Source organism: Coregonus clupeaformis, unplaced genomic scaffold (assembly GCF_020615455.1).
Source record: "Coregonus clupeaformis isolate EN_2021a unplaced genomic scaffold, ASM2061545v1 scaf0013, whole genome shotgun sequence".
NCBI classification, from domain to species: Eukaryota; Metazoa; Chordata; class Actinopteri; order Salmoniformes; family Salmonidae; genus Coregonus; species Coregonus clupeaformis.
In genome coordinates, this window is record NW_025533468.1 from 1,289,607 (window position 1) to 1,317,540 (window position 27,934).

General features: G+C 41.7%; 2 protein-coding genes across 5 annotated transcripts; both read left to right on the top strand.

Moving 5' to 3' along the window:
• The first annotated feature begins 936 nt into the window (after window positions 1–936).
• LOC121546296 (serine/threonine kinase receptor associated protein) lies at window positions 937–8,241 on the top strand. The gene is made up of 9 exons (XM_041857483.2): window positions 937–1,443; window positions 1,697–1,832; window positions 3,577–3,658; window positions 3,846–3,918; window positions 4,002–4,101; window positions 4,447–4,584; window positions 4,880–5,016; window positions 5,246–5,395; window positions 7,473–8,241. The coding sequence occupies exons 1-9, from the start codon at window positions 1,332–1,334 to the stop codon at window positions 7,538–7,540; spliced, it is 996 nt and encodes a 331-aa protein (XP_041713417.1). The 5' UTR covers window positions 937–1,331; the 3' UTR covers window positions 7,541–8,241.
• Window positions 8,242–8,501: 260 nt separating this feature from the next.
• Window positions 8,502–26,193, top strand: tmpoa (thymopoietin a). Of its 4 annotated transcripts, none has more exons than XM_041857479.2 (9): window positions 8,502–9,117; window positions 17,291–17,408; window positions 17,839–17,988; window positions 18,224–18,339; window positions 23,228–23,323; window positions 23,496–23,561; window positions 23,712–23,927; window positions 24,708–24,811; window positions 25,026–26,193. In XM_041857479.2, exons 1-9 carry the CDS (start codon window positions 8,887–8,889, stop codon window positions 25,375–25,377), a joined length of 1,449 nt encoding a protein of 482 aa, XP_041713413.2. In that variant the 5' UTR covers window positions 8,502–8,886; the 3' UTR covers window positions 25,378–26,193. The 4 variants fall into 4 exon arrangements, with proteins under 4 accessions (XP_041713413.2, XP_041713415.2, XP_041713416.2 ...); XM_041857480.2 differs by lacking the exons at window positions 8,502–9,117; window positions 17,291–17,408; window positions 17,839–17,988; window positions 18,224–18,339 and adding exons at window positions 18,910–19,716; window positions 20,210–20,287; window positions 20,409–20,573; window positions 20,837–21,004; XM_041857481.2 differs by lacking the exon at window positions 23,712–23,927 and having other exon boundaries at window positions 8,504–9,117.
• Window positions 26,194–27,934: the final 1,741 nt, after the last annotated feature.

Genomic DNA, 27,934 nt, shown 5'->3' on the forward strand with positions numbered 1-27,934 from the left:
AATACACAAAATATAACATCAATAGTGTTTTTATTGTGTGTATTAAATCAGGGTAAATAAGGCTATTTCAATTTTGTCAGGAATTACGCAGCATTCTTGCACATTTCTTGCGAAAATGTGGAGTTAGATTAGAAATTTCTTCATCGTAAACTGGAAAGGATGGTGCTGGTCAGTTTTTCTTGATTTTCTCTTTAATTACAATATGCCATTATTTACAAGGGACATCTAAACTGTGAGATTATGCCAGAAGCTGATCTCAAGCTTATTGGAAAAATGAATAGTTGAATAACAAAATGACTGTGACGGGGTTGAATTAAATTGGGACTTGTTTGAGAAAATAATACAGAATAATAACTTAATACTCTACATTGAGATGGGAAAAGGTATTTTCTATCAAGTACACACATTACTTTGTCACATCAAATAAAAAAAAGCTTAAGATTTTAATGTTCATTGTTTCATCCTCCTCAATCACAAAAGGCACCGAATCTGTAGAATGACCCACGTGCACACAAGCATACTGACGCCACACACAAGCTTACATGTTATTTTCAACATCATAAAGCTCTAAGAGCTTTCTTTGCACAAATTGTACCCCTCACACTCCTGATGCTCTAGATTTTCATAGGTCCACCAAAAAAGTTCTGTAAATGTTATAAAATTATAATATCAAATGTAGCACATTAAAATAAGAGTCTTGATGATACAGATAAATACAGACAGGAGGATCAATCATTTGGAGTCTAAATGTAATGAATCAAATATTATCCCAAAAAGTTGGTGAAAACTTTTAAAATATTTGACAAAGTGCGAAATTATAGATGATTTCATTGTACCACCAATGATCTTGACCATTAACTTAGATCTGGAACTTTTATTTTGAAAAGACGTTTGCGTTCATGATACCGGAAGTATTTCTATATTTACAATGTTTTTTAAATACCTAAGGCCGCTAACTGCACGTTGCTAGTTAGTTGCAATATTGTAGCTATTAGCGCGTTATTTCCTAGCTGGGAGAGAAGCCCTTTGCCTTCACTGAAACATCAATATCTTCGCTTAATTCCTTCTCTTTTTTTCATAAAATCTAGTTAACGGTGGTTGCGTTAACTTCAAACTAGCTAGAATCGTAACTTTGGTTCCATTGGAAGCTAACGTTAGCTATTCAGCACTAGCCAGAGTTTTAGCAATCTCATTCCATACATTAGCTAGCCAACGTTAGCTAGCCAGTTGCAAGCTGTCATTTATATTCATTTACTAGCTCCATCCATTTGGCGATTTTATTTAGCATTTTGTATTGTTAACTAGCTAGTCAGTCTGAAACCAAGGTGAGCATGGCAATGAGACAGACACCACTCACCTGCTCTGGCCACACAAGACCTGTGGTGGATCTAGCCTTCAGTGGAATCACCCCATACGGGTATTTTCTCATCAGTGCCTGCAAAGGTAAGATATATTTGCTAGATACGGTCCTTGTTGTAGTAGATAACCATAGATCATTGTTTAGAAAATATTGAATGTAAAGTTCCATCACCCCCTTTTCTTAGGGGGGAGTCAGAATAGAGAGGGGAATTGAATAGATGTATTTTGAAAATGATCATCATAGACTTTCACTTATGTATGTGCTACAGTTGGAGGTACTGTAGTTGTCTAACCACTTGTGAATGTACTAACCACTTATTAACGTTCCTTCTTGTAGATGGCAAACCCATGTTGCGCCAGGGAGACACAGGGGACTGGATTGGAACGTTCCTGGGTCACAAAGGTGCTGTCTGGGGGGCCACTCTGAATAATGAAGCCACCAAGGCAGCCACGGCTGCTGCAGACTTCACTGCGTATGTATTTAGTCCTACAACATAGCCTGGCCATGACCATGATATGACAACAATATAGAGAGCAATAGTAATGGTGTCTTTTTGTAGGCACTAATGGAGGCTAGCTCTTGATCATGACGCTCAGTTCCATCACATAAGAGTCATTGGACAAAGGCATCTTCTGAATGGGGGAGTTTTGTTAAGAGCCGCAACGCTCAATCTGAACATTAACACGCGTCGCTTGAGGAACTGTTTTGGAAGAATAAGGACCTTATCTTTCATATCAGCGAGAAATAATAAAAATAAAAAAAGTTTATTTGATACACCTTGATAGGTTTAGTGTTGCCACACAGACATATTTCCATGTTACAGCGCTTATGGAAGACAAGCGGCGACCACCTGTACTAATTGGCTATCTAGCATTCTCCGAAAACCTGTGTGTAAAATTAACTCGGGAGGTGTAGCGGAAGTGTAGTTTTGTCGGATGGAGGCACCCGTAGCTGTATGGATCTGTGCAAAACTGTTACAGTAAGTTTATATTTGATTTGAAGGATGCTTTCTCGCTGATGAAAGACAAAAGGCCATGTTTCAAAAGCTGTATTGCAAGCGATGGTTATTGGCATTTCTAAACGTTAAAACAAAGCATCAGGATTGTAGTTCACATGAGCCAGTCGTGGGCGCAATTTATGGCTGAAAACTGTAGGGAGAAGGCAGAATGAGTTTGAGGGCTATAACGGAGGCTAACTTCGCCATGGCTCGTTGGCCAACGCCTATGGGAAAATTAATATTTTTGGTGGGATAAACGGCGAAAATAAAGTCTGTGGTAAAGAAGGGCTTAGGAGGTCTTATACGTTTTGTTCTATGAGATAATTATGAAGCATTTATGTAATGAAAACAAGGAATAAGCTAACAATATGTTAACATGTAAAATATAAAACTACACCTCAGGTCGCATACCTTTGATGTCTGGCTAACAGGCTTAGTTTACCTTATCTGAGTCAATTCTGGACAACATCGTTCGGGAACCAATAAAACAAGCACCTTCCCGCTGAAGAGATATGGTTGCAGCCTGGAGCAAAACAATATACCATCCTTGCGTTTTTGTTTGAGTTGGTAGCTAACTAGCTTTTTGAAAGACTAGTATAGTGTAGACTAGTTCGCGTGGTGATGTGAGACATTTTGCCACTTGTTGTAGTTCAATTTCTCAGACAGTTAGCGACTTGTTAGCAACTGACTTCTTTTGAGCACATAAAGGCTTCATAATTCATAAAGGTCATGTTAACTGACTAATATTATCTCATAGAACAAAACATATAAGATCTCCTAAGCCTGTGTTAACCTCATACTTTACTTTCGGCGTATATCCCAAAACCCCATTATTTCCCCCATAGGAATGGTGAACGAACCATAGGTAGAAAATGCCAACTCATTTCTGATGTTTAGGACTACAAGCTGGCGGGCTCTATAAGAGTTGGATACAGCACATACAGTATAGAACCAGGTTATAACTCTATACTGTACTTCAGAACAGAATGAGTGGAAAGTCTTCCAATTATTCGGATTGTTCAATGAGAGATCTCCAAGATTTCTGACATTATCTTATTACTCTCCTAGCCTGGGTGCTAGTCTGTCTGCTTTAGCCAACTCCTTTGTCATTTCAACAACAGAGTTGGTGAAAGCAAAAGCAAGTCTGGCAAGTGGTAACTAGGCCACTGTATTATTTTTCTTGGCTGATATACTGATAATGACTATCTCTGCTCTTCAGGAAGGTGTGGGATGCTGTGACTGGAGATGAGGTCCTCACGCTGGCACACAAGCACATTGTCAAGTCTGTCAATTTTACTCAGGTACTACGGTTACTTGGTACTAATATGGGTTTTACTGTATGTGTCAAATTTATGAGATTGAGGACTTACGTTTTCCCTGTCATGACAGTGTAAACCTGTTTACATGTCTTGTATCTTATTTGTTCTGGGGATATTGTTACTGGACTTTCATGTATTGGATATTTCCCCCTCTATTTCTCTCTGGCAGGATAGCAGTTGTCTGTTAACAGGAGGGAATGATAAGATAATACGCATATACGACCTCAACAAACCTGAAGCAGGTTCGTACCAATGCAAGCCCTCGTTTAATTGTTTGTCAACGTTTGGTTGTGTTTAGATAAGTATTGTATTTTGTTTCCCTCAGAACCGCAAGAGATTACGGGGCACACGTCTGCCATAAAGAAAGCCCTGTGGTGTAACAACGACACACAGATCCTCTCTGCCGCTGATGACAAAACCGTACGGTCAGTGCTCTTTGATCTACCTGGTTCTACATTTGTCAAGGATATTTTCAGGATGCCAAAAGGCTGATAGGATGACCACACACTTTATATCCTATCAGGAACATTTGGAAGCATTTGCAGTCATTTTCTCTTGGGGCAAAAAGTCTCTCCCACTATGAACACAGGAGGGCAGTGTGTGACTATCAACATTGAAAAGTCTTAAACATTCTATGGTCATACAAGTCTGGCCATCACTCGCTCTTAGATTTTTGCTGTCATTTCTTGATGGCTTTTCAATTAATAAAGTACTTGATCTATTGATCTAAAATAGCTATTCCTATGTATGGTCTCTATTCCCTTGTGTAGACTGTGGGACAGGAATTCCACTGAGGTTGTGAAGCAGCTCTCCTTCGACATGTCAGTCAGCAGCATGGAGTACATCCCTGACGGAGAGGTTTTGGTCATCACCTATGGAAAGACCATCGCGTTCTACAATGCCCTCAGGTACAATACAGAAAACCCAGGCATTGACCTCAGGCATAGCTTGAGGTAGACTTTGCCACTAACCACAGATCTAGGGTAAGATTTTTCCCACCCCCAATCCTAGCCTAAACCATTAAGGGAGTGATCAAATATCTGACCCTGTGTCATTGGTTAGGGACTACTTTTACCTACTCCTCAGGGGTGGTCATAGCATACAGTATATGACATAATTATAGTTTGATTTAGCTCATATTTTATTGTAATTGCTAGTGCTAAAGCTGTGTGTTTCCTTACTCTGACTTGTGTTTCTCCCTAGCCTTGACATGATCAAGACTGTGGATGCCCCTGCCTCCATTCACTCTGCCTCGCTGCATCCAGATAAGGACTTCTTTGTTGCCGGGGGAGACGACTTCAAGCTTTACAAATTTGACTATGGCACCAAGGAGGAGTTGGGTAAGCAGCAGCTCACACTACAAAAAACTTCACAAGGAGTCAAATAAAATCACACCAATTTATATAAGAGAATGCTCACTCAATCCTAACCATCTCGCTGACATTGACCGTAAACTGTTGGACATAAGTGGCTGCTTCACATGTATGGCTTTATAACCTGTGTGTGGACATGTTTAGGGTTAGGGTCATGTTTAACACTGCTGTGGCTCTCTCGCCACTCCTCCTGTAGAGTCGTACAAGGGCCACTTTGGGCCAGTACACTGCGTGCGGTTCAGTCCAGACGGGGAGCTGTATGCCAGTGGCTCTGAGGATGGTACGCTCCGGCTGTGGCAGACTGCGGTCGGCAAAACCTATGGCCTGTGGAAGTGTGTCCTTCCTGGTGAGTTTTCATGCTTAATTGCAAATTAATAGGGACTCCTAGTTCCTAGGAACTTTATCTGAAATGACTGGGTAGGTATAAGCAATATGGCAAATAAAATTACCTACAGTGCATTCAGAAAGTGTTCAGACCCCTTTACTTTTTCCACATTTTGTTACGTTACAGCCTTATTATAAAATTGATGAATTTTTCCCCCTTCAATCCACACACAATACCCAATAATGACAAAGCAAAAACAGGTTGTTAGAAATTTTTGCAAATTTATAAAAAAGTGATATCACATTTACATAAGTATTCAGACCCTTTACTGAGTACTTTGCTGAAGCACCTTTGGCAGCGATTAAAGCCTGGAGTCTTATTGAGCATGACGCTACAAGCTTGGCAGACCTGTATTTGGGGAGTTTCTCACATTCTTCTCTGCAGATCCTCTCAAGCTCTGTCAGGTTGGATGGGGAGCATCGCTGCACAGCTATTTTCAGGTCTCTCCAGAGATGTTAGATCGGGTTCAAGTCCGGGATCTGGCTGGGCCACTCAAGGATATTCAGAGACTTGTCCCAAAGCCACTCCTGCGTTGTCTTGGCTGTGTGCTTAGGTTTGTTGTCATGTTGGAAGGTGAACCTTCGTCCCAGTCTGAGGGCCTGAGTGCTCTGGTGCAGGGTTTCATCAAGGATCTCTCTGTACTTTGCTCTGTTCAACTTTCCCTCAATCCTGATTAGTCTCCCAGTCCCTGCCACTGAAAAACATCCCCACAGCATGATGCTGCCACCACCATGCTTCACCGTAGGGATGGTGGCAGGTTTCCTCCAGACGTGACTAGGGCTGTTGCGGTGACCGTATTACTGCCACACTGGCAGTCACAAGTCATGAAGGCAGTCAAATTCCACGTGACCGTTTAGTCACGGTAATTAGGCTTCTCCAAGCTCTGATGCTGCTGCTGGTCATTAGTAGCCTACCAAACTTGCTAACTGCCTGGTAGTCAGCACTCCATTGTCCCTCTAATCACTCTGACATCAATACTGCCACCACCATGCTTCACCGTAGGGATGGTATTGGCCAAGTGATGAGCGGTGCCTGGTTTCCTCCAGACGTGACGCTTGGCATTCAGGCCAAAGAGTTCAATCTTGGTTTCATCAGTCCAGAGAATCTTGTTTCTCATGGTCTGAGAGTCCTTTAGGTGCCTTTTGGCAACTCCAAGCGGGCTGTCATGTGCCTTTTTACTGAGGAGTGGCTTCCGTCAGGCCACTCTACCATAAAGGCCTGATTGGTGGAGTGCTGCAGAGACAGTTGTCCTTCTGGAAGGTTCTCCCATTTGCACAGAGGAACTCTGGAGCTCTGTCAGTGACCATCTGGTTCTTTGTCACATCCCTGACCAATGCCCTTCTCCCCCGATTGCGCAGTCTGGCCAGGCGGCCAGCTCTAGGAAGAGTGTTGGTGGTTCCAAACTTCTTCCATTTAAGAATAATTGAGGCCGCTGTGTTCTTGGGGACCTTCAATGTTGCAGACATTTTTTGGTACCCTTCCCCAGTCCTCGACACAATCCTGTCTCGGAGCTCTACGGACAATCCTTCGACCTCATGGCTTAGTTTTTGCTCTGACATGCACTGTCAACTGTTGGACCTCATAGACAGATGTGCCTTTCCAAATCATGTCCAATCAATTGAATTTACCACAGGTGGACTCCAAGTTGTAGAAACATCAAGGATGATCAATGGAAACAGGATGCACCTGAGCTCAATTTCGAGTCTCATAGCAAAGGGTCTGAATACTTATGTAAATAAGGTATTTGTTTTTTATAAATTTGCTAAAATTTCTGAAAACCTGTTTTCACTTTGTCATTATGGGGTATTGTGTGTAGATTGATGAGGAAAAACATGAATTTAATCAATTTTAGAATAAGGCTGTTACTTAACAAAGTGGATAAAGTGAAGGGGTCTGAATACTTGCCGAATGCACTATATCTTATCGGAAGGGGTACTGACTTCGTTAAGACGCATGAAACCGAAATGGAACCAACCATGCATTTGTCACACACTAATAGCTAGAGGCAAATGTCATTGAGTGGTATTTTCCTCAACAGAAGAGCTGGTGTCCGAGAACTCTGACACAATATACTGCACTCCTGCTGCTCCTGAGATCAAGGCCTGAGCCAGGGGAGGAAATCAATGAAAGGAGAGCAGAAGAAGGAAGTAGGTGAGGAGAAGAACAGGGTGTTCCAATTTCTTCAGAACACCAAGCCCCAGCAAGGACCTGAGCCCCTCTTCACCAGGAACTGATCTGGAGTTGAGCTCCCGATTTACACACGTGTTCAGGCAGACCCAACACACACTCATGCAAGCACTAATACACACACACAAAGTGGTAATTAGAAGAACACACACACACACACACACAGATTGGGCTCCAGAGGAAAGTAGTAGACCTGTGAGCATCAGGCTCATCGCTGCCTGCTTTCTCTCTGATCAGCTCAGTCTGTCCCCCCTGATCTGTCTGTCTGTTCAACACTGTGACCCCATGAGCAATTTTTGTTTCAAATGTATTGACTTCAGGGGCAATTCGGCTTTCTGTGATGTTTTTTCTCCATTTTACAATAAGGGAATACACACATAGTTACATGGGGGAGGGAAACCGATGCTATCTTTGAGAAGTTATGTTAATATTCTCAATGAAATTATCTTAAATTCAGTAAAAGTGGTATTTTTTCCATAGGTGTACCTTAAACTAGTATATGGGGAAATGTTCTGTAACAGGCGAGAGTAAAATTACTTAAGTTGTTTGCTTTGTATTTTTGTCCTTGGTTGCAACATTGCAGTTGTTATGTAATTAAATAAAGAGATGCATACATTTTATTTTTTTAAGCACAAAATGTTTTTTGTTGCGGCAAGACAAGTTCTTGTATCAATTAAATGATCGTGCTTTGCAGTGCATTGTGCAAATGGCTTGACTCACAGATGAATGTGCTGTATAAGTAAAAAATGTTAAGAGGGAAAATATAAATAATTTATGTATTTCGGTAGCTCATGAACGCCTAAGATGTGCATGTATCCTCTACCAATGGCAAAGGCCGATGTTGCCGCGCTTGCCCAATAGTGTCAGCTTTCACAGGGCAGTGGTTTTACACACAGATGGTTCCATTCTCACCCCATAGCTGTGTTCTCAGCGCGTTGGTTCCTTCAATGTTGGCAGAGGGCTGGTGTCCTAGCAAGCTAGCAGATATTAGTATGATAGCCCAAACCCACGTAGTTCAAATGGGAGGTTTGTCTTGTGTTTAGCGCTTTCACATATTCATTCTACTGAGAAGAGCTTTACAAAAGAGGAACCACAACGAGTAAGCTAACTTGCTAAAATTGATACAGGAAGCTTGAAGTATCAAGTTTATGTACACGGGTAGTTTTGCAGATTTAATCCAACGAGGCGCTAGTTAGCTAACATAGCCAGCTAAATACTTCATTTTGTTGTTACCGAGGCGGAGTTGCTTTTTCATAGCGAGCAACATGCCGGAATATCTGGAAGACCCATCTGTTCTCACCAAAGATAAACTCAAGAGCGAGCTTTTGGCCAACAATGTTGCTCTCCCGACCGGAGACCAGCGAAAGGACGTGTATGTACAGCTGTATCTTAAAAACTTGACCGTGCAGAACAAGAAGATCCCTTCTACAGACGCCTTTTCTAGCGATGAGGAGTTGCCAGTCCCCGTAGTCTCAAACAAAAGTCGCTCGGGCAGGGTGAGTTGAGATTTTTCTTTCCCGCGCGCGAATATAATATTTGTAACAATGTTTCCAGTGTGAATTCTGCAAGTACATTTTTGAAGGAAAGACGTTATTGTTTTGTAGTGTGTTTTTAATCTCCCTTATCGATGTGTTTTGGACTTCTATGTAATTACATTTAATGTAAGATTGTTTTAAATGCCTACAATTAAAATATCCATATTTTCAATTACAGCGAGTTCCATCTCGTTTAAATATAAAAACAAACACATGTTGGCTTTATTGTATTACAAATAAGATGTAAGTTTCCCGCTTAAAATATCTGCCACTGCTGAATGCTTTATCTTGCCAGGTCGCAGTTGTAAATGAGAACTTGTTCTCAACTGGCTAACTGGTTAAATAAAGGTAAAATAAAAAAATGCATCATTATAGAAACATTTTATCGCCACACATTTTTGTGCATACTATCTAAACATTTCGAGATATGTAAGTAAACATGGCCATACTAACTCGAAATTTAGATAGTTGAACATACAGTGCCTTCAGAAAGTATTCATACCCCTTGATTTATTCCACATTTGTTGTTACAGCCTGAATTCAAAATTGATCAAATAGATTTTTTCCCCACACCCATCTACACAATACCCCGTAATGACAGTGAAAACATGTTTTTAGAAATGTTTGCAGATGTATTTAAAATTAAATACAGAAATATCAAATGTACGTAAGTATTCACACCCCTGATGCATGTTAGCATCACTTTTGGCAGCGATTACAGCTGAGTTTTTCTGGATACATTTCCAAGAGCTTTCCACACCTGGATTGTACAATATTTGCACATTCTTTTTGAAATTCTTCAAGCTCTGTCAAGTTGGTTGTTGATCATTGCTAGACAGCCATTTTCAAGTCTTGCCGTAGATTTAAGTCAAAACTGTAACTCGGCTACTCGATGTCATCTTGGTAAGCAACTGACCTTGTGTTTTAAAGGCGCTACATGGTCAATCTGACGTCTGCGTTGCCTGTACAGCATTTACGGTGATACGGCCTCTGCAGAAGTCAGGGCATTCATAGTTCTTGCACTTCACAAGCAGGGGAGCGCTGTTGTCAAGGAAGTGAGTTTGTGTTTATACAGGACCTCCTGCACCCACCTATTGTCAACCAATCGTGTCAATACAGAGCCCTCCTCATTGTTAACAAAATTTGGGAGGTGCAAGGTGATGCGGTACTGAGCTAAATTTGGCCTCTGCATGCTCTCGGAAGCTCCGCAAATGCCTCCCACTACATTTTTGATCAAGCATAAATTGGCTATTAGGTTATTGTCCTGCTGAAATGTGAATTTGTCTCCCAGTGTCTTTTGGAAAGCAGACTGAAACAAGTTTTCCTCAATGATTTTGCCTGTGCGTAGCTCTATTTTGTTTATTTTTATTTTAAAAATACTCCCTAGTCCTTGCTGATTACAAACATACCCATAACATGATGCAGCCACCACCATGCTTGAAAATATGAAAAGTGGTACTCAGTGATGTTGGATTTGCCCCAAACATAACACTTGGTATTCAGGACATAAAATACATTTCTTTGTCACATTTTATGCAGTTCTACTTTAGTACCTTATTGCAAACAGGATGCATGTTTTGGAATGTTTTTTATTCTGTACAGGATTCCTTCTTTTCAGTCTGTCATTTCGGTTAGTATTGTGAAATAACTACAATGTTGTTGATCCATCCTCAGTTGTCACAGCCATTAAACTCTGTAACTGTTTTAAAGTCACAATTGGCCTCATGGTGAAATCCCTGAGTGTTTTCCTTCCTCTCCGGCAACTGAGTTAGGAAGGACGCCTGTATCTTTGTAGTGACTGGGTGTATTGATACACCATCCAAATTGTAATGAATAAATTCATGCTCAAAGCGATATATTCAATGTTTGCTTCTTTTATTTTTACCCATCTACCAATAGGTGCATTTCTTTGTGAAGCATTGGAAAACCTCCCTGGTCTTTGTGGTTGAATCTGTTTGAAATTGACTACTCGACTGAGGAAACTCACAGATAGTTGCATGTGTAGGGTACAGGGTTGTGGGTTCGATAAAATAATGTATGCGCTAACTGTAAGTCGCTCTGGATAAGAGCGTCTGCTAAATGACTAAAATGTAAATGTACAGAGAGGTAGTCATAAAAAAAATGTTTAACACTATAATTGCACACAGTCCATGTAACTTATTATGTGACTTGTTAAGCTAAGTTTTACTCCTGAACTTATTTAGGCTTGCCATAACAAAGGGTTTTAATACTTATTGACTCAAGACATTTCAGCTTTTCATTTTTTATGAGTTTTTAAAAAAATGTCTAAAAACATAATTCCACTTTGACATTATGGGGTTTTGTATATACAGTTGAAGTCGGAAGTTTACATACACCTTAGCCAAATACATTTAAACTCAGTTTTTCACAATTCCTGACATTTAATCCTAGTAAAAATTCCCTGTCTTAGGTCAGTTAGGATCACCACTTTATTTTAAGAATGTGAAATGTCAGAATAGTAGTAGAGTGATTTATTTCAGCTTTTATTTCTTTCATCACATTCCCAGTGGGTCAGAAGTTTACATACACTCAATTAGTATTTGGTAGCATTTCTTTAAATTGTTTAACTTGGATCAAACGTTTCGGGTAGCCTTCCTCAAGCTTCCCACAATAAGTTGGGTGAATTTTGGCCCATTCCTCCTGACAGAGCTGGTGTAACTGAGTCAGGTTTGTAGGCCTCCTTGCTTGCACACACCTTTTCAGTTCTGCCCACACATTTTCTATAGGATTGAGGTCAGGGCTTGGTGATGGCCACTCCAATACCTTGACTTTGTTGTCCTTAAGCCATTTTGGCACAACTTTGGAAGTATGCTTGGGGTCATTGTCCATTTGGAAGACCCATTTGCGACCAAGCTTTAACTTCCTGACTGATGTCTTGAGATGTTGCTTCAATATATCCACATAATTTTCCTTCCTCATGATGCCATCAATTTTGTGAAGTGCACCAGTCCCTCCTGCTGCAAAGCACCCCCACAGCATGATGCTGCCACCCCCGTGCTTCACAGTTGGGATGGTGTTATTCGGCTTGCAAGCGCCCCCTTTTTCCTCCAAACATAACGATGGTCATTATGGGCAAACAGTTGTATTTTTGTTTCATCAGACCAGAGGACATTTCTCCAAAAAGTAAGATCTTTGTCCCCATGTGCAGTTGGACTCTGGCTTTTTTATGGTGGTTTTGGAGCAGTGGCTTCTTCCTTGCGGAGCGGCCTTTCAGGTTATGTCGATATAGGACTCATTTTACTGTGGATATAGTTACTTTTGTACCCGTTTCCTCCAGCATCTTCACAAGGTCCTTTGCTATTGTTCTGGGATTGATTTGCACATTTCACACCAAAGTACATTCATCTCTAGGAGACAGAACGCGTCTCCTTCCAGAGCGGTATGATGGCTGTGTGGTCCCATGGTGTTTATACTTGCGTACTATTGTTTGTACAGATGAACGTGATACCTTCAGGCGTTTGGAAATTGCTCCCAAGGATGAACCAGACTTGTGGAGGTCTACCATTTTTTTCTGAGGTCTTGGCTGATTTCTTTAGATTTTCCCATGATATCAAGCAAAGAGGCACTGAGTTTGAAGGTAGGCCTTGAAATACATCCACAGGTACACCTCCAATTGACTCAAATGATGATTAGCCTATCAGAAGCTTCTAAAGCCATGAGATAATTTTCTGGAATTTCCAAGCTGTTTAAAGGCACAGTCAACTTAGTGTATGTAAACTTCTGACCCACTGGAATTGTGATACAGTGAATTATAAGTGAAATAATCTGTCTGTAAACAATTGTTGGAAAAATTACTTGTGTCATGCACAAAGTAGATGTCCTAACTGTCATGCCAAAACTGAAGTTTGTTAACAAGAAATTTGTGGAGTGGTTGAAAAACAAGTTTTAATGACTCCAACCTAAGTGTATGTAAACTTACGACTTCAACTGTAGGCCAGTGACACATCTCAATTTAGTCCATTTTAAATTCTGGCTCTAATACAACAAATAGTGGAAAAAGGCAAGGGGTGTGAATACTTTCTGAAGGCACTGTACCTGTTAATGAAATGTCAGACTAGAATGGCAGTTTTTTAAAACTCAACTCTACAGTGTGTTGTCAATTATCAAGGTAACACCTGCTACCTTCATGTGTAACAGTCTGGGTGTTTTTCCTAATCCACCAAGCCCCCCTTTCTTCTTTGGGTAAGTTGCGGGCGGCTTTAATTAACTGATATTTGTGGATTTTTCTAAGCAAAGCATTTATGAATGAAACAGCTGTTCTTAGACCGTTATGGTTAGTGTACTGTATAGTAGGCCTACACAATTGGAATGCATTGTATGCGTGCTTCAAATAAAAATGTATTCAGGTGCACACACCTTGTCGCCCTGCATCAGTCTTGAATGACTGAATGAAAGTGACTTTCTGTCACACGGATAACAACTTTTGTTGTTCACACTAGTCTTCATACATTGAGGTAAGGTTAACGTCACCTCACCTGTATTTGCTCAGTTTTAGGTTAGGGAATACATAGAACCATTGACATTTATTGAGAGGTGTGGACAGTGAGAATATCAATCACTTTGTCTTCTGCCCACAGAAACACACTGAAACTAGATGGGTTGCAGCTTGCCTCAAAGGGCCTTTTTAGTGGCTCTCAATCCAATTCTATCCTTGTCTGTAGTAGTCAGACTAGTGTCACTAGAGCTGCTTTTAGCAACACTGGTGTATTTACGTACTCTAGAGTTGCTTCCGATTGTATTGGGTTGCACAAAAGAAGTCAGCGGGAAGCCAGAAGTTAAATCAAATTCAATTTCAACTTACTGTGCTGGTGGGCAGGACGGTTTGTCATTATGAAGGGGGGGAATTTGAGACTAAAGACAACAGACCCACGTTTGGAAAGTATTTTTAATAATATGTTATTTTAGATATTTTGTCTCAAATTCTCCCCGTTATAATGACCAAACGTCCTGCCCACCGATACAGTAAGTTGAAATTGAATTTTATTTGACTTCCCGTGGACTGTTTTTATGCATCGCAATACAATAGGAAGCAACGATGGTTTATGCAAATACACCGGCGTTGCTTAACATTACATTACATTACAGTCATTTAGCAGACGCTCTTATCCAGAGCGACTTACAGGAGCAATTAGGGTTAAGTGCCTTGCTCAAGGGCACATCGACAGATTTTTCACCTAGTCGGCTCGGGGATTAGAACCAGCCACCTTTCGGTTACTGGCACAATGCTCTTAACCACTAAGCTACCTGCCGCCTATGCAGCTAGTGTCACTATAGTATTGAAAATGAGTCAAGTGGAATGTATGGAAGGGATGGAGCTGGACCTGATACGTTTTGTTTATGTTGGGGGGAGTAGCCTATGTATGAAGAGAAAAGGAACTTCAAGGAGTTTTGAGTGTGCTGGAATTGGGATTAAAGAAGAGGAAATGGGATTGAAGAAGAGGAAATGGGATTGAAGGAAATCGAGGCTCCTGGTGTGGTGGATAGAGCTATTTTCCTACTGGGTTTGGTCTCTTTATTGAGGAAATACTTTCCCTGGAAGAGGAATGTGTGCACAGACTATCACTACACAGATGTGTGTGGTTAACTGTGTGAATTGTGTGCGACAAGTGGGGGTGTGTAGGCTAGTACTTTTTTCATTAGATTTAATTGCTATCGTAGCGGTGCTCTTCCTGATGTTTTCATACAGTCACCTGACTCCCAGGCATGTCTGTCTGTGTGATTATAGTTTACTGATTAAGCTTAGGAAGCGTTTGAGGCAAACATCCACTGGCACACTCAGAACAGTACTGTTTTTCTCTCCTGAGGTTTAGTTCAACTAAGGTTGAATGGTTTATTGTCATTGAGTTTTTCGCTTGCAGCGGTCATGAGGACCACAGATATGAAAACGTATGTCTGCCATAACGGTGATTAACCATATGCACATCATCATTATTCACAGCCTAGCAGTTTGTTATAGTTTACCCCTAAAGCCACACAAAATAGTCAGTTTCACTATTACATCACCAAGCCACGATTTCTGAGTATAAACAACCACTCAGTCTGACTGAGAGCATTGTGAAAATCTAGGCGATCATGTGACTGACTAAACTATGTTAATCCATATTGTTCAGCAATGCATTGATGCAATGTTAATTCCATGTAATTTAAACCTCTAGTCTACAACCCTTCTGCAAGTAGCCTAGCGCAAAACAAAAAGCACAGGGATTGGCTGGTCCTTGGGGCTAGCCATGAGCTGAGTGTGTGGACACAGAGAGGAAGAAAAGTGAGGGAACAAACTGGAAGTCTGGAACTTTTTTCTTTTTTTTCTCCCCCCTCCTTTCTTCATTGGAATGCTGTGATAATGAAATGCGCTCAGCTGGGCTGAGATCCAGCTCCAACTTTACTGAGGCCTACAGTGAGGAGTCTCATAGAGGCTAGTGGGAAAATGATAGCTGCTGAATCCCGCTCTGTCTGTCTGGGATTCTCTCCCGGTCTTTCTCTCTCTCCTTACTACTCCCACCCCATCACATGTTCCATGGACTGGAGAACCATGGCAGAGTTCCAATGGAATGTGGCAAGAACCATAGAAAAAGTTAGAACTTCCCAATTCCTGCCACTTTTTTGCTTGCATCATTATAAGTCAGTCAGCCAGACTATTCCCAACTCCTACATGTTGAACTGACCATGGCAGAGATGTTAAGGAATTTCATTAATTTGTTATCAGAGGGGGAGTATTCCTAAACAAATTAGGCCGACATGCTTTATAAAATGAAATGTCTTACCGTCAGTACCATTTTTACATTGAGTTGAATCCAAAACTCATTGGATGGTGCTATATTATCATGGCTGGTGTGTTTGCTTCAAACAAACAGATTCTAGACTAAAGAGCAAACTGAGTAGCTGCGTGACCGGATTCTCTGGACTTCCTGATAGCTAAACAACTGTACCTTATGCGCATTTGCTACTTTAAGTACAAGGCACAACAGACTACTCTGGCAAATTTCAATGATGTGCTGTCTATCAAATCGTGCGGTGTTGCATGATCATTGAAAAGCTAAATAATAGTTATGTTATTTATGGTTAAAACAGTCCCCCCCCCCCCCAATTCATCAGGGCATGGACTCTACAAGGTGTCGAAAGCATTCCTCAGGAATGCTGGCCCATGTTAACTTCAATGCTTCCCACAGTTGTGTCAAGTTGGCTGGATGTCCTTTGGGTGGTGGACCATTCTTGATAAACACGGGAAACTATTGAGCTTCAAAAACCCAGCAGCGTTGCAGTTCTTGACACAAACTGGTGCGCCTTGCACCTACAACCGCACCCTGTTCAAAGGCACTTCAATATTTTGTCTTGCCCATTAGACCAATCCATGTCTCAAGCCTTAAAAATCCCTTGTTAACCTTTCTCCTCCCCTTCATCTACACTGATTTGAAGTGTATTTAACAAGTGACATCGATAAGGGATCATAGCCTTCACCTGGTCAGTCTGTCGTTGAAAGAGCAGGTGTCCTTAATGTTTTGTACACTCAGTGTATATGATGCATGTCTTGCATTAGGCAAACATATATTTCTGATGATTCATCTAAGCGGTGACTTGTTTCTTTACGAGCAGAGTTTATCAATCTCACGATGGTTTAGGTCAGGAGATGGCGTTTAAACTAGCTCTGCTGATAATTAGTGTGTGATTAGAAACCTGTTAAGGGGTTTAACATCTGGGGTGTTGCTTGCTAAAGCAGCCCAGGGAGCTGGGTAAAGCATACACTAATCTAAAGATCAGTCAACGCCCGCATACACACACACACTGCAGATTTACAAAACCAATACAAAGAGGTCATCTGGACATTCCAGTTTGTGGATTTCAAATGTTAAACCCTGTAATGTTCAGGCATGTTCAGTAGCACAACAGGGATTTCTTTGCTTTACTTCTTTGGATTTGTGTTTAGGTGAGCTGCAGCACAAATCGAATCAGACCTTTTATTTGAAGTGCATTAAAGGAACTCAAAGAAATATAATTACTGGAACGAGCATTCCCATTCAAGGCATCGTTCGGTGATGGGTGGTAGGCTAATTCTGTGACTATAGATCTCAACACTTCACGTTACACCAATCTGACCTCTGTGATCCCTCTTTCACAGAAAGCCACGAGGAAAACAGACAAGCCTCGGCCGGAGGACCTGGATGTGACTAAGCTGACCAGTGAGGGCCTGAAGGACGAGCTGCTCAAGTATGGAGTCAACGTAGGACCCATCGTGGGTGAGTCAGTCAGTCTGCTAGTTCCTTTTTAAAAGGCATTGTTTTTAGAAAACATTGGGTTCATTCTGTGTTATTATCGAGTCTATAATCTCCTGTTATTACCTGTTGATTGTATGGTAGGTGGAATATGTATGTAATTGTGCTGTGCTCCTGTGTCCAGTCCATGTAAATAAAACGAATTGGTTCAATTTCTTTGGTCCAGACAAATAATGCCTTCTATATTTCTGCAGAAGGGAATTAATAGAGTTGTATTGAATTTATTTTAATAATGGCCATTATTGTTGCAGACTTCATTAGTTTATTAATACAGTTGTGTTGAATTCATTTGAAAAATGTCTGAACTTTTGGCAGCCTCCACCCATAAACTGTATGAGAAGAGGGATTAATATAGTTCTATTGAATTTATTTGAATGTCTTGTTGTCATGGCAGCCACAACCCGTAAGCTGTATGAGAGAAGGCTCCAGAAGCTGTTGGACCATGGTCCTCCTGAGACCGTGACTCTACCGATGGTCATCACTCAGGTAGACAGCAACCACAACGGCAACTCTAACTCAGACCGCTACAGCGACAAGGAGGAAGGTAAGAAACGTAACACTCAGTCATCCTCTTTCTTAGACCAGGTTTATTACAGATTCAAATCAGATTCATCTCGGCAGTTGACACATTAGATTACACATGAGATCTTTTTTTTCTGAGATGCCTACTTGCAAACCAAATTGGCCCTCTGGGATAATACGAATCATGGATTGATTGGTTGGTTAATAGACTGAATGACAGAGCATGACATTGATGGAAATTGTGTGTATGTGTTTAGAGGTGACGACAGTCCCAGAACCAGAGCCAGTCACAGTCCCCGTGGTGGAGAGACCTGTCAGAAGCAGAGGGAAGACCCCAGTCACCACCAGGACCCGCAGCAGCCAGCACAACCGGGTGAGTCCCTCTTTATTTAATCAGGGGACAAAAGCACATCCTCACGTTAGGCCAACTTCATGGTTTGCATTCCTTCAAAGCTCGCCATACAGAATGTGTTGAAATCTGAGTTAAATAGCATGCATATCTCAAGTTGTGATTTGTCCCCAAGTGCTACACATTTGGCAATGATTAGTAGTCACATTAGAGGCTATAGGATGCGCAGCGGCACATCTGGGGTCGGTTAAACCTGTCTCTAATATATTATTGAGAGAGAGGAGGTGTGTCCTTTATGAGACACCTTATAGGGGTGGAAGTTACGTGTCTGTGGAAAACGAAGCACCAAATGTGTCTGTCTGCTGGGAGTTAGTGCAGCAGGCTTTGATTTCACAACCGGCCACATTTACATTTACATTTACATTTAGTTGATGCTCTTATCCAGAGCGACTTACAAATTGGTACATTCAACTTATGATAGCAAGTGGGACAACCACTTTTTTTCTCCTTTTTTTGTGGGGGAGGTGGGGGTAGAAGGATTGCTTTATACTATTCCAGGTATTCCTTAAAGAGGTAGGGTTTCAAGTGTCTCCGGAAGGTGGTCAGTGACTCCGCTGTCCTGGCGTCGTGGGGGAGCTTGAATGAATTGGATTAGCTTGTTTTCTCTAAGGCCACTATTTATTTTCCCTCTCTTTCACACTCTCTATCCCCCTTTCATTCTTTCCTCACAAGAACATACTTAAAAGCCCCTGCTTAATATTTTTTTCTTCACAAAACCTATCGTTTAAGTGTTTTTTAAATGTTTTTAAGCCCTTTTACTTTTCTCCTCCTGGTTTCTTGATACTTTGGGAGGTGTTGGTGCCATCTGGTGTCGAAATTCAGAACGTCCCAGATGGTAACCTACTCAACTGAAGCTGTGGATATTATAGCTGTGGATATTATAAAGGGATGGTTTGAGATTTTGTAAATGAAGCCCTGTATCTACTACCTCAAGCTAGCTGTTCCTGTGTGCTTCCAGTCATGAGCTAACTCTAGTTAGCATTGTCTCGCACCTCTAACTTCCTTCATACTGGACGCATAGACAGAATGGTATCCCAGAGTTCATCTGACTCTGGGGAAGTCGATGGGCTTCATTGCCAAAATCTCAAACTATCCCTTTAAAACATGTGTGTGCACTGCCAACTTTACTCACTAAAGTTGTGGACTTGGCTTTATAAGGCGTGTTCGTGAAGAGGTGGAAGGTCGGGTGTTCTGAGAAAAGTGTGTGTTTAGATCTATGCTCCAGACGATGATGATGATGATGATGATCTTGAGGAAGAGCATCCTGTGTTAAACATAAAGAGACCATCGAGGAGGTCGTCTCGTGGAGTCGACCAGATGGTCCCTGCCAGCGATGATACTGTAATATACACTGAACCTATCCATCTCCCTTGGTTTGTGGTGCACTGGAGAAGTGTTCAGCTTGATAATCACCTTTTTTGTGGATGGTGTTAGTCATGTTATATATTTAAGGTTTATTTGGAATTGTACACATTTGCAGCTAAAAGCTGAATTGCAGCATACATAGGCCTAAGTAAGTAAAAAATAAAAAATGAGATGTAGTATACAATTAGTTAAGCAGCATTAAGCAGTCTCACAAAGTAAGGCATAGACCTATGTCTTCACTCACTGGGTTCTCTACAACCACTGTTGAATGTTATGTTTGGATTTGTTTGGGAAGGTACTCTTGTGTGGGTGGGTGTGTCCTCCCTTTCACCACATCACCTGGTGTCAGTGTCTTCCTCAGCTAGAGAGACCAATGAACACTGCACAGGTGGCAGGTCTCACCTTAAGCCTAGCTGCCTGATTGCCTCCATTATTACACCGCCGCCTCATGATCCTCCTCCTGCTCCAGGATGTCTCTGAGCTATCAGCTGGTGAGGTAGTTCTTCCCCCTCCCAGAGAGGCAAAGACCAAGGCACCTCTGCTTCTGGTGGGTTTGTGATCAATTGATATGGGTTTGTGATGTCCTGAGTAAACTTTCCACTGATCTCTTTGTCAGTCCCTCTATTTAACTTCCCTTCGCCTCGCTCTCCCCGTCTGTCATGTTCCAGGAAGTCCCTAAGGAACCTAAGCCTATACTGGCAGACAAGCCAAGCTCTAAGCCCTCTCCCTTACTGCAGGGCCTAGCCCATGCCCAGTCCCAGTCGACTAGGACTTACCATCAGGAGGTTGTTCTAACAGCCACGGCTGAGTCTCCCTCACCCAGACAGACTCAGGTACCTGTAGGTTCCCAGCTCAGGTGGTGGGGTTCACTATGGTTACTTGTCACTCACTGGTGCTATGAATGGTTGTTGTGTTCATGGCACATAGTCACAGTGGTGTCTCATAGTCATAGTAAGATATTTTGGACTGTGCCATTATGGATATATATTTGTTTTCTTATTGCCAAACCTTAATGTTGAAGAGCCACTCACCCACCTGATGTTTTGGCTATTTAGTCTAGTACTCTAAAGTCTCTACTGTGTCTAACCCTCCTCAGTCTGTCCCTGACCGAGCCTTCCCCCTGAATGTGAATGCTGCTGTGCTCTGGGTCCCCAAAGGCAAACCCAGCAGCCCCCCAGTCAAGACCCCCAGCCACGGTGTCCCTGAAGGCCACAGAGGTCCGGAGAGCCACCGCTCCCTCAATCCCAGGCAGACTAGTAGAAAGGTGCTTTCCTTGCCTCCCTCACTTACTGGGAGATAGAAATAGCCTTTTGGTCAATCACTAGGAACTATAAATGATTTGTTCCATTTTAACAATGGTTTGTTAGTCTACATTTTTATGTATACATTTGTGTGTGGGCATACTTTACTAACTTTGTTGGTTTTGATGTGCTTCTCGCATGTGCGACTTAACGTTAACTACGGAGACACAAGATTATGTAATTAGATAGTTGAGAGCGCCGCCTTCTTCAGAATCAGGATGTCTGTCCCAAGATGGAAGTGAGGTGTGGCATTAGATTGAGTTTATTAGTCACATGTACAGGGATGCAGATGTAATTGCAGGGTACAGTGAAATCTCATGAAATAACAGTGCATGTCAAAATAAATTTAAAATATAAAATAAAAGAGAAGTGACTATAAGAGAAAAATATGGATAATAATATACACAATAATAATATACAACTGTAGCAATGATAAATGACCGTTGGGTGGTGGGGACAGGGGAAGAGTCCGTTGGGGAATGTCCATAGGGGGAGCAGCAGGGAGGGAGTGAGAAGTGAATGGAACAGTAATATATTTTATTTATATATATATATTTACGCTGTAACAATGATACATGTCCATTGGGTGTGGGTGGGGGCATGGTAAATGTTTGTTGGGGGGGTGAAGGAAGCGGGGAGAACAGACCATGGCTCGGGTGGCTGGGGTCTACGATTTATCTTCTTGGCCTGCTAACAGGCAGATGGAGGAAGTAGGGTGTCCAATCAAAAACGCATATTTTGACCAATTGGTATGTTAATTGTGTAGATACTCCTCTAAGAAAACCCATAGTCCAAACCTCATGTCTCTATCATAATCTGTTCAAAAGTTATTGGCGTTTCTACCTATGTCGGATGGCCCAAATTAGGGTGACTAAATCAATGGAGGCCAGAGAAAAAAGTGGTCATAACCAGGAAAATAGCATTGAGTCAGCTAGGCTGGTTGCTGTGCGAGAATTGAGGCTAAACGGACAGGTTCGCTGTTGAACTCATCTTTCTTCTCGAATCCGGAGGACATAAAACAATATAGAGATGGATATCATTTTTGAGACATGACAGAAGATTTCTCACAAAAACAAGCTTATCTCTGTGAAATGCATTTTATTTTCAATGCCTTTTAAATGTATCGTTTCATGCTAATTTAGCTTTTTGCGACCCGCAGAAACATCTTTGCAGACTACCACTACAACATGTAAAATCCTCAAAAGTTCCTGTGAGAAAGCGGCAGCGCTCTGTCAACGGAGCTCGGTGCTTATCGGATGTATTAGGTTACGAAATCCAACTTTTTGGATATGTTAGATGTTATGTTATAGAAAGACCCCACTGAACGATTCAGAACATGAAGAATCATATTTGTCTTGGTAAAATGTATTTTATAAAATAAGGAAGTGAAAGTTCATCACCAAACCGTGTTTTCACTCACTCTGGGCGGAGTGGGTGGGGTTGCCCAACCATGTTCCTGGAGAGCTACCCTCCTGTAGGTTTTCGCTCCAACCCCAGGTGTTACTAACCAGATTCATCTTATCAACCTGCTAATTATTAGAATCAGGTGTGCTAGATTAGGGTTGGAGCAAAAACCTACAGGACGGTAGCTCTCCAGGAACAGGGTTGGGCCGTCCTGCCCTAGAGGAAGCCAAATGAGGGGTGTGGCAAGAGATACAGCGGAAACCAAATAGGAAGAGAGGAAGTAGGGGGAGACTGAGAGTAAAACTTAAGGAACTATGGAAGGTATTCCCACCGCTCCCATTTGATAGTTCTAGCTAGTCTCTAGTCTCAGTATTAAAGTGGATGAGCTACATGTCAATGTTCTGTTCCAATGGGCATATCTTGACGCCAGCCTGAATTGGTTTACTGAACATGGTTGGTTGATTTGATCGTCTTCGAACTGAGTTTGGATGGGTTCGGAACAATACCTACCATGTGTAAATGGCGAGTGCAGCACAAAGCAAAACACCTCGACTGTTTCAATTCAATGGACAAGTTTGACCTCTGGTGTAAGGAGAACTTCCTGGAAGATTTTTCTGCCACCAAGACCAAAGACCTTTTCATCCACTTCGAAAATCTGTTCTCGTGACTTGTATAATGTTTGTATCAGTCTTGTGTGTGTATTGTTTATATAATCCGAAATCCACAACTGGTCTTTCCCCTCTGTGAAAAAATAAAGCCATTCTCTTCTATTCTACTTCTAGCTGTGCTGTGAGGAGGATGGTGGTCTTCCTCTCACTCTGACTACTAAAGCTCCCAGTCATGAGCCAACCTCCCTACTCAATACAGCTCTTATGGAGGTTTGGGACATCTCTCACCTGCTTTAGTACTTGTGACATCACTCTGTTTTGGGTGATTTGTATGATTTTGATCTGTTCACAATTTGCTCAATGCTCTCTCCTGGGTCTGTATGGATATCAACCAACCTCTTCTATAACTGATATTTCTAATCCATATTTCTGGTAATCTCAGGAACCTGCACCAAGTGTCCATGCTCCAGTAGGACAGAGCATTAGACCCCTGAAACAATGGCCTCTGGTGGGTATAGGATCTTAATCACACTGTCCTCTTATACCCACTACTGTAATAATGCTCACTGGGTTTTAAATGCACCTGTTTAAGTGATGGCCAAACTCTACTAGTATAGGATACTGATCCAGTGTGTTACTTACCCTCTCCATGTTAAAGGGGGTACTACAGGAAGTCTGCCCGCTCCTAGTAGCCAAGCCTTCCTCACTACCTCGTTTGTCTGGAAGTGACCCCTTTGCCTCCTTCACCGTCAGGCCTGTAAGCTACGTCTCACACACCCCCTCATCTCCATCTCCTCAAGTCCTGAAGGAACAACTGGAATCCCTATCATCTCTCTCTGCCAAGTTTGACATGCTGTCCAATCGCTTTACTCGGGTATACAGTTTACAGTATATTGTCCAATAGTTCTCAATAGAGTTCTGTTTTCCTCACAATGGTTTGTTGTGGTGGCACCTGGAAATTGGAACTTAATTGTGGAGTGAAAGGGATCTCACTGTTTTTCCTCAGACATGGTATAGTTGTAAACATATGGGTGATGATTATGAATGGGGCTACTGTAGTGTGTGTGTGTGGCGCACAGCTGTCTGCCTGTACTAGGACAGCTGCATGAAAGACAGCTGATGTGAGGGGAGTGAAAGAAGACTCTAACCTCCCCGGCTCTCACTAACACGCATGCAACTCCAACCTAAGTGGAAACAGCAGAAAAACACCCCCTTCCTCTCCTCGGTCACCCCAGTGAGGGGGCAGGGCAGTGTCACCTCCAGTATCTCTAAGGAGCCATGGGTACGAAAGTAATCCATTGCTATGCCTTATGCATGTATCGCCCAGGGTCTGTGCTGGTTCGTTTGTCAAGGCAGTATTATTCACAAGACAAGGTAATGGTGTTTGTGGTCAAATGGGTTGGTCACAAGCCTTAGGTTTACTGCTGGTGTGGTCACATGGGCATAGGACTGCAACAGGGCCACCTAATGGTCTTTAGGTGTACACACCCTCTAGCCTATTCCAAAAAGAATACCCCTCTAGCCCTTATCTGAATGTGGCGGTTTTGGCAATGACTTTGTAACACGCAAATGGAACAATGTCTCATCCTAACCCTAATCGCTCCTTGTCGGCCTCAACGTTTAAAGAATGTGTACTAAAATATGTGTGTTGCAGGTGGAGAAGATAGCAGCTGGTGAGCAGACACCCAGCAGGGTGGATGAGAAGGATGTCCTCAAGGAGATGTTCCCCTACGAGACCAACACTCCAACAGGAATCAAGTAAGACACACACACGTTATTCTATCAACATACAAAAACTTTTATAAATCCTTGTTATATCTGGCAGACTGCCACCCACAGTCTTGTCATTCCTATAAAGCAGTGTCCTGTAACTAATTTGTTAAGAGCTTGATAGTAATTCTTGCCTGATGGCAACTAAAATGTGTGAAATGTCACAATGAAACTCAACTTTATTCCTCTCCCATCCCTCTAGCGCAACCTGTCGGCGGCCCATCCGAGGTGCAGCCGGCAGGCCCCTAAAGTCTGGTGACCTGTGGACAGATGAGACTCTCCTGCGTTCCACCTCTAACTCTTCCTACTCAGAGAGCCGCACCGCCACCGTCCACAGAGTCACCACCCTGCCCCCCTCCACCAGGCTGGTAACGTCAGTGACGCCCCCTGCTGGCAAGGCCGTAGCACCACCCCGTGGCCTGCCTTTCTGGCTGAAGCTGCTGCTCCTCAGCGTTGTAGCTGGCTTCATATTCTTCGTCTACCAGACCATGGAGACCAATGCTATGGCCCCCTTTGGAGGGTCCTCCGATTCCACGCAGACCAGTGACAGTTAGGTTAGCAAGTAAGGCTGGATGACGGTGCTCTGGCAGCATAATGTTACTGCCACCATTTTCATCATCGTCATTGTCCCTCGCTTCCTTGGCATTCTTGTTTTTTTTTCTTCCCTTGTTTCTGTCACTTATAATTGGTTAAATGGTCTGGTAAGGTAGCCTAATCTGTATCAACACCTCATGAAGACGACAATGTCCAATATGATATATTGAACCTTGAAGATGACCACCGCTTCTCATTCTGAAATGACAATACTGTCTTCTGTTTGTTTCAGTTTGTCCTTTTCCCATCTCTGAGCCTGTGAGGCTGAGAGAAAGCCGGTCACACCACTCATCTCCAGATAACATACATACACCGATACAATGACTTCCAAATTATGTGAACTTGCTTTATATGGTCTATTGTTTTATTTCTCTGCATGGTGTAGTCGTATGATTGCATTTGCGTGAGTCTGTGCGAGAGAATTGCCTGTGTGTGTCAGGTATGTGTTTCACACAGTTTGCTTTTGTAATGCTGTTATTGAAATCTAATGCAGTTATTAGCAAAAACAGTCAGGAAAAGACTGAAGGAATTTCAACCAATTTTAATCAGTTTTTTCTTGATCTAACAATCTGTACAGCGGGTATGTGTGTGACAGGGATTCTTAAAACTCATGTACACATATAGCTCTTGTATGCCCCCGCACCGTTTTTTTTGTTTTTGTCTTTTATTTGATTGAAATGGTCTATGTAGCCTAATTAATAATGTATGTATTCATTGTAATAAATAATGGAATGTCCTCTCAATAAAACTGTTGATATTGTAATATGTAAGGATAATTTGTCTATTGTGGATCAGACTTTTTTGTTGTTACTAAACTTGAAACAATAATAATACATGGGATTTAAAGCGCCATTCAAAAAACCCAAGGACCCTGTACAGCAAAGAGAGTAAAACAAAACAAGGATAATACGACTATAGCTGCGAGCAGCAATGAACAGGGTTCACAGCATGAAAGAAAGGAAACGAGATCAGTTGGATAACAAAGCAAGCACTATCACGTAGAAACAATCAGTGAAAGCATTACCAAGTTTATCTCTCAATACCACAAGGAGGACGCAAGTGAAGTTAAGTCAAGTGCTGTAGGTTGGTTATCTTTGAGTGTAGCAGGTAATCATTCTTAAAGTCATTACTTAATGTATTGAGTTTATATACCAATTCTGGGGTCAATTTGACTAATGGTTTATGTTAAGATTAGTTAAATATTTTCAGCGTTAGTGTAAATATTTGTTAGTGTAAATGATTTAAATCTGTTGGTACACTCCACATTAACGTTCCAAAATACTTCAATACACTCTCACAGCTGTAATACGCTGACTGTGCAAGCGGCAGGACTTCCGGTTTCAAATTTTCCAAAATGGGTCTACTTTTCACTACGTTCAGACCACATAATAGGTAACAAAATGTGATTATACAGATATACTAAAATATATTTCACATTGTGCGTCTGCATAATTTAAATGTAACATTAATTTGCATTAGACCAAGTCCACTTGATCAATAGTTATTGCTCTAGTATCCTATGGCGCCAGTGTGCCAATGACATCTATAGTGTCACCAATTGGTCTGGTGCAGCCATCTAAGTTTGCAGTGACTTTATATTCACACAGCTTCTATGGGACATAAGGTTTACATACCACATTTCATTGCCCCATGTCCATCGGTTCAGTTCTTATAGCCCTGGTGTGATATGATTCCATCTAGTGCTGTAGCGTGGCCGACTATGAATGCAGCAACTAATCATTATCAAAGCCATTACACTGATGTAATGAGTTTAAATACAAAATCTGGAGTGAATCTGAAGCATGGTTCATGAGAAAAAGATGATTGCAGATTTTGAGCATTAGCGTTACAAATGCAGAGAATTAGTTAATAGTTTCCTTGTTTTTTGAGATGTCAATACCAAATTCAGTGTGGTTCATCTTAGGGACGTCCATGATAGTGATGACAAGTTTCAGATGGAGGAAATTTACAGTGGTTTAAATGGACACGTAAAATCTGTGATTTGTCAATAACTCAGCCACCTTTTTAACTCAGCTTTTCTCAAACTAAGTTAAGACTAGCCATGGGCATACATTCCAAATATGGTGTCATTTGGTCCTATGGTTCATGAAAAGAAGCATAGGAGCAAGAATGTTTAGCATATTAGCATATATACTGGTATAGTGTGAATGCATCAACATTATTTTCTCAAACTCTTTAAGGACTATTATGATGAGTACAAAGAACACATTTGGAGTGAATCTGACTTTTAGTCCATGAGAAGAAGATTTTGTATGATTATTTTAAGCATTTGTTTTACATAGTGAAAACAGTTAATTGTCAATAGTTTCCTTTTTTTCATAGATATCAATGCAAAACTTAACATGGTTCATCATGGTAATGTCTTTGATGACCCTAAAAAGTTTGAAGTTGATAGGCCATTGTGGAGTGGAATTACAGAGGATTTAAATGGACACAAAGTCTGATTTCCTAATTAACTTAAGGGATTGGTTAAGAGATGGCTGAGTTATTGATTAA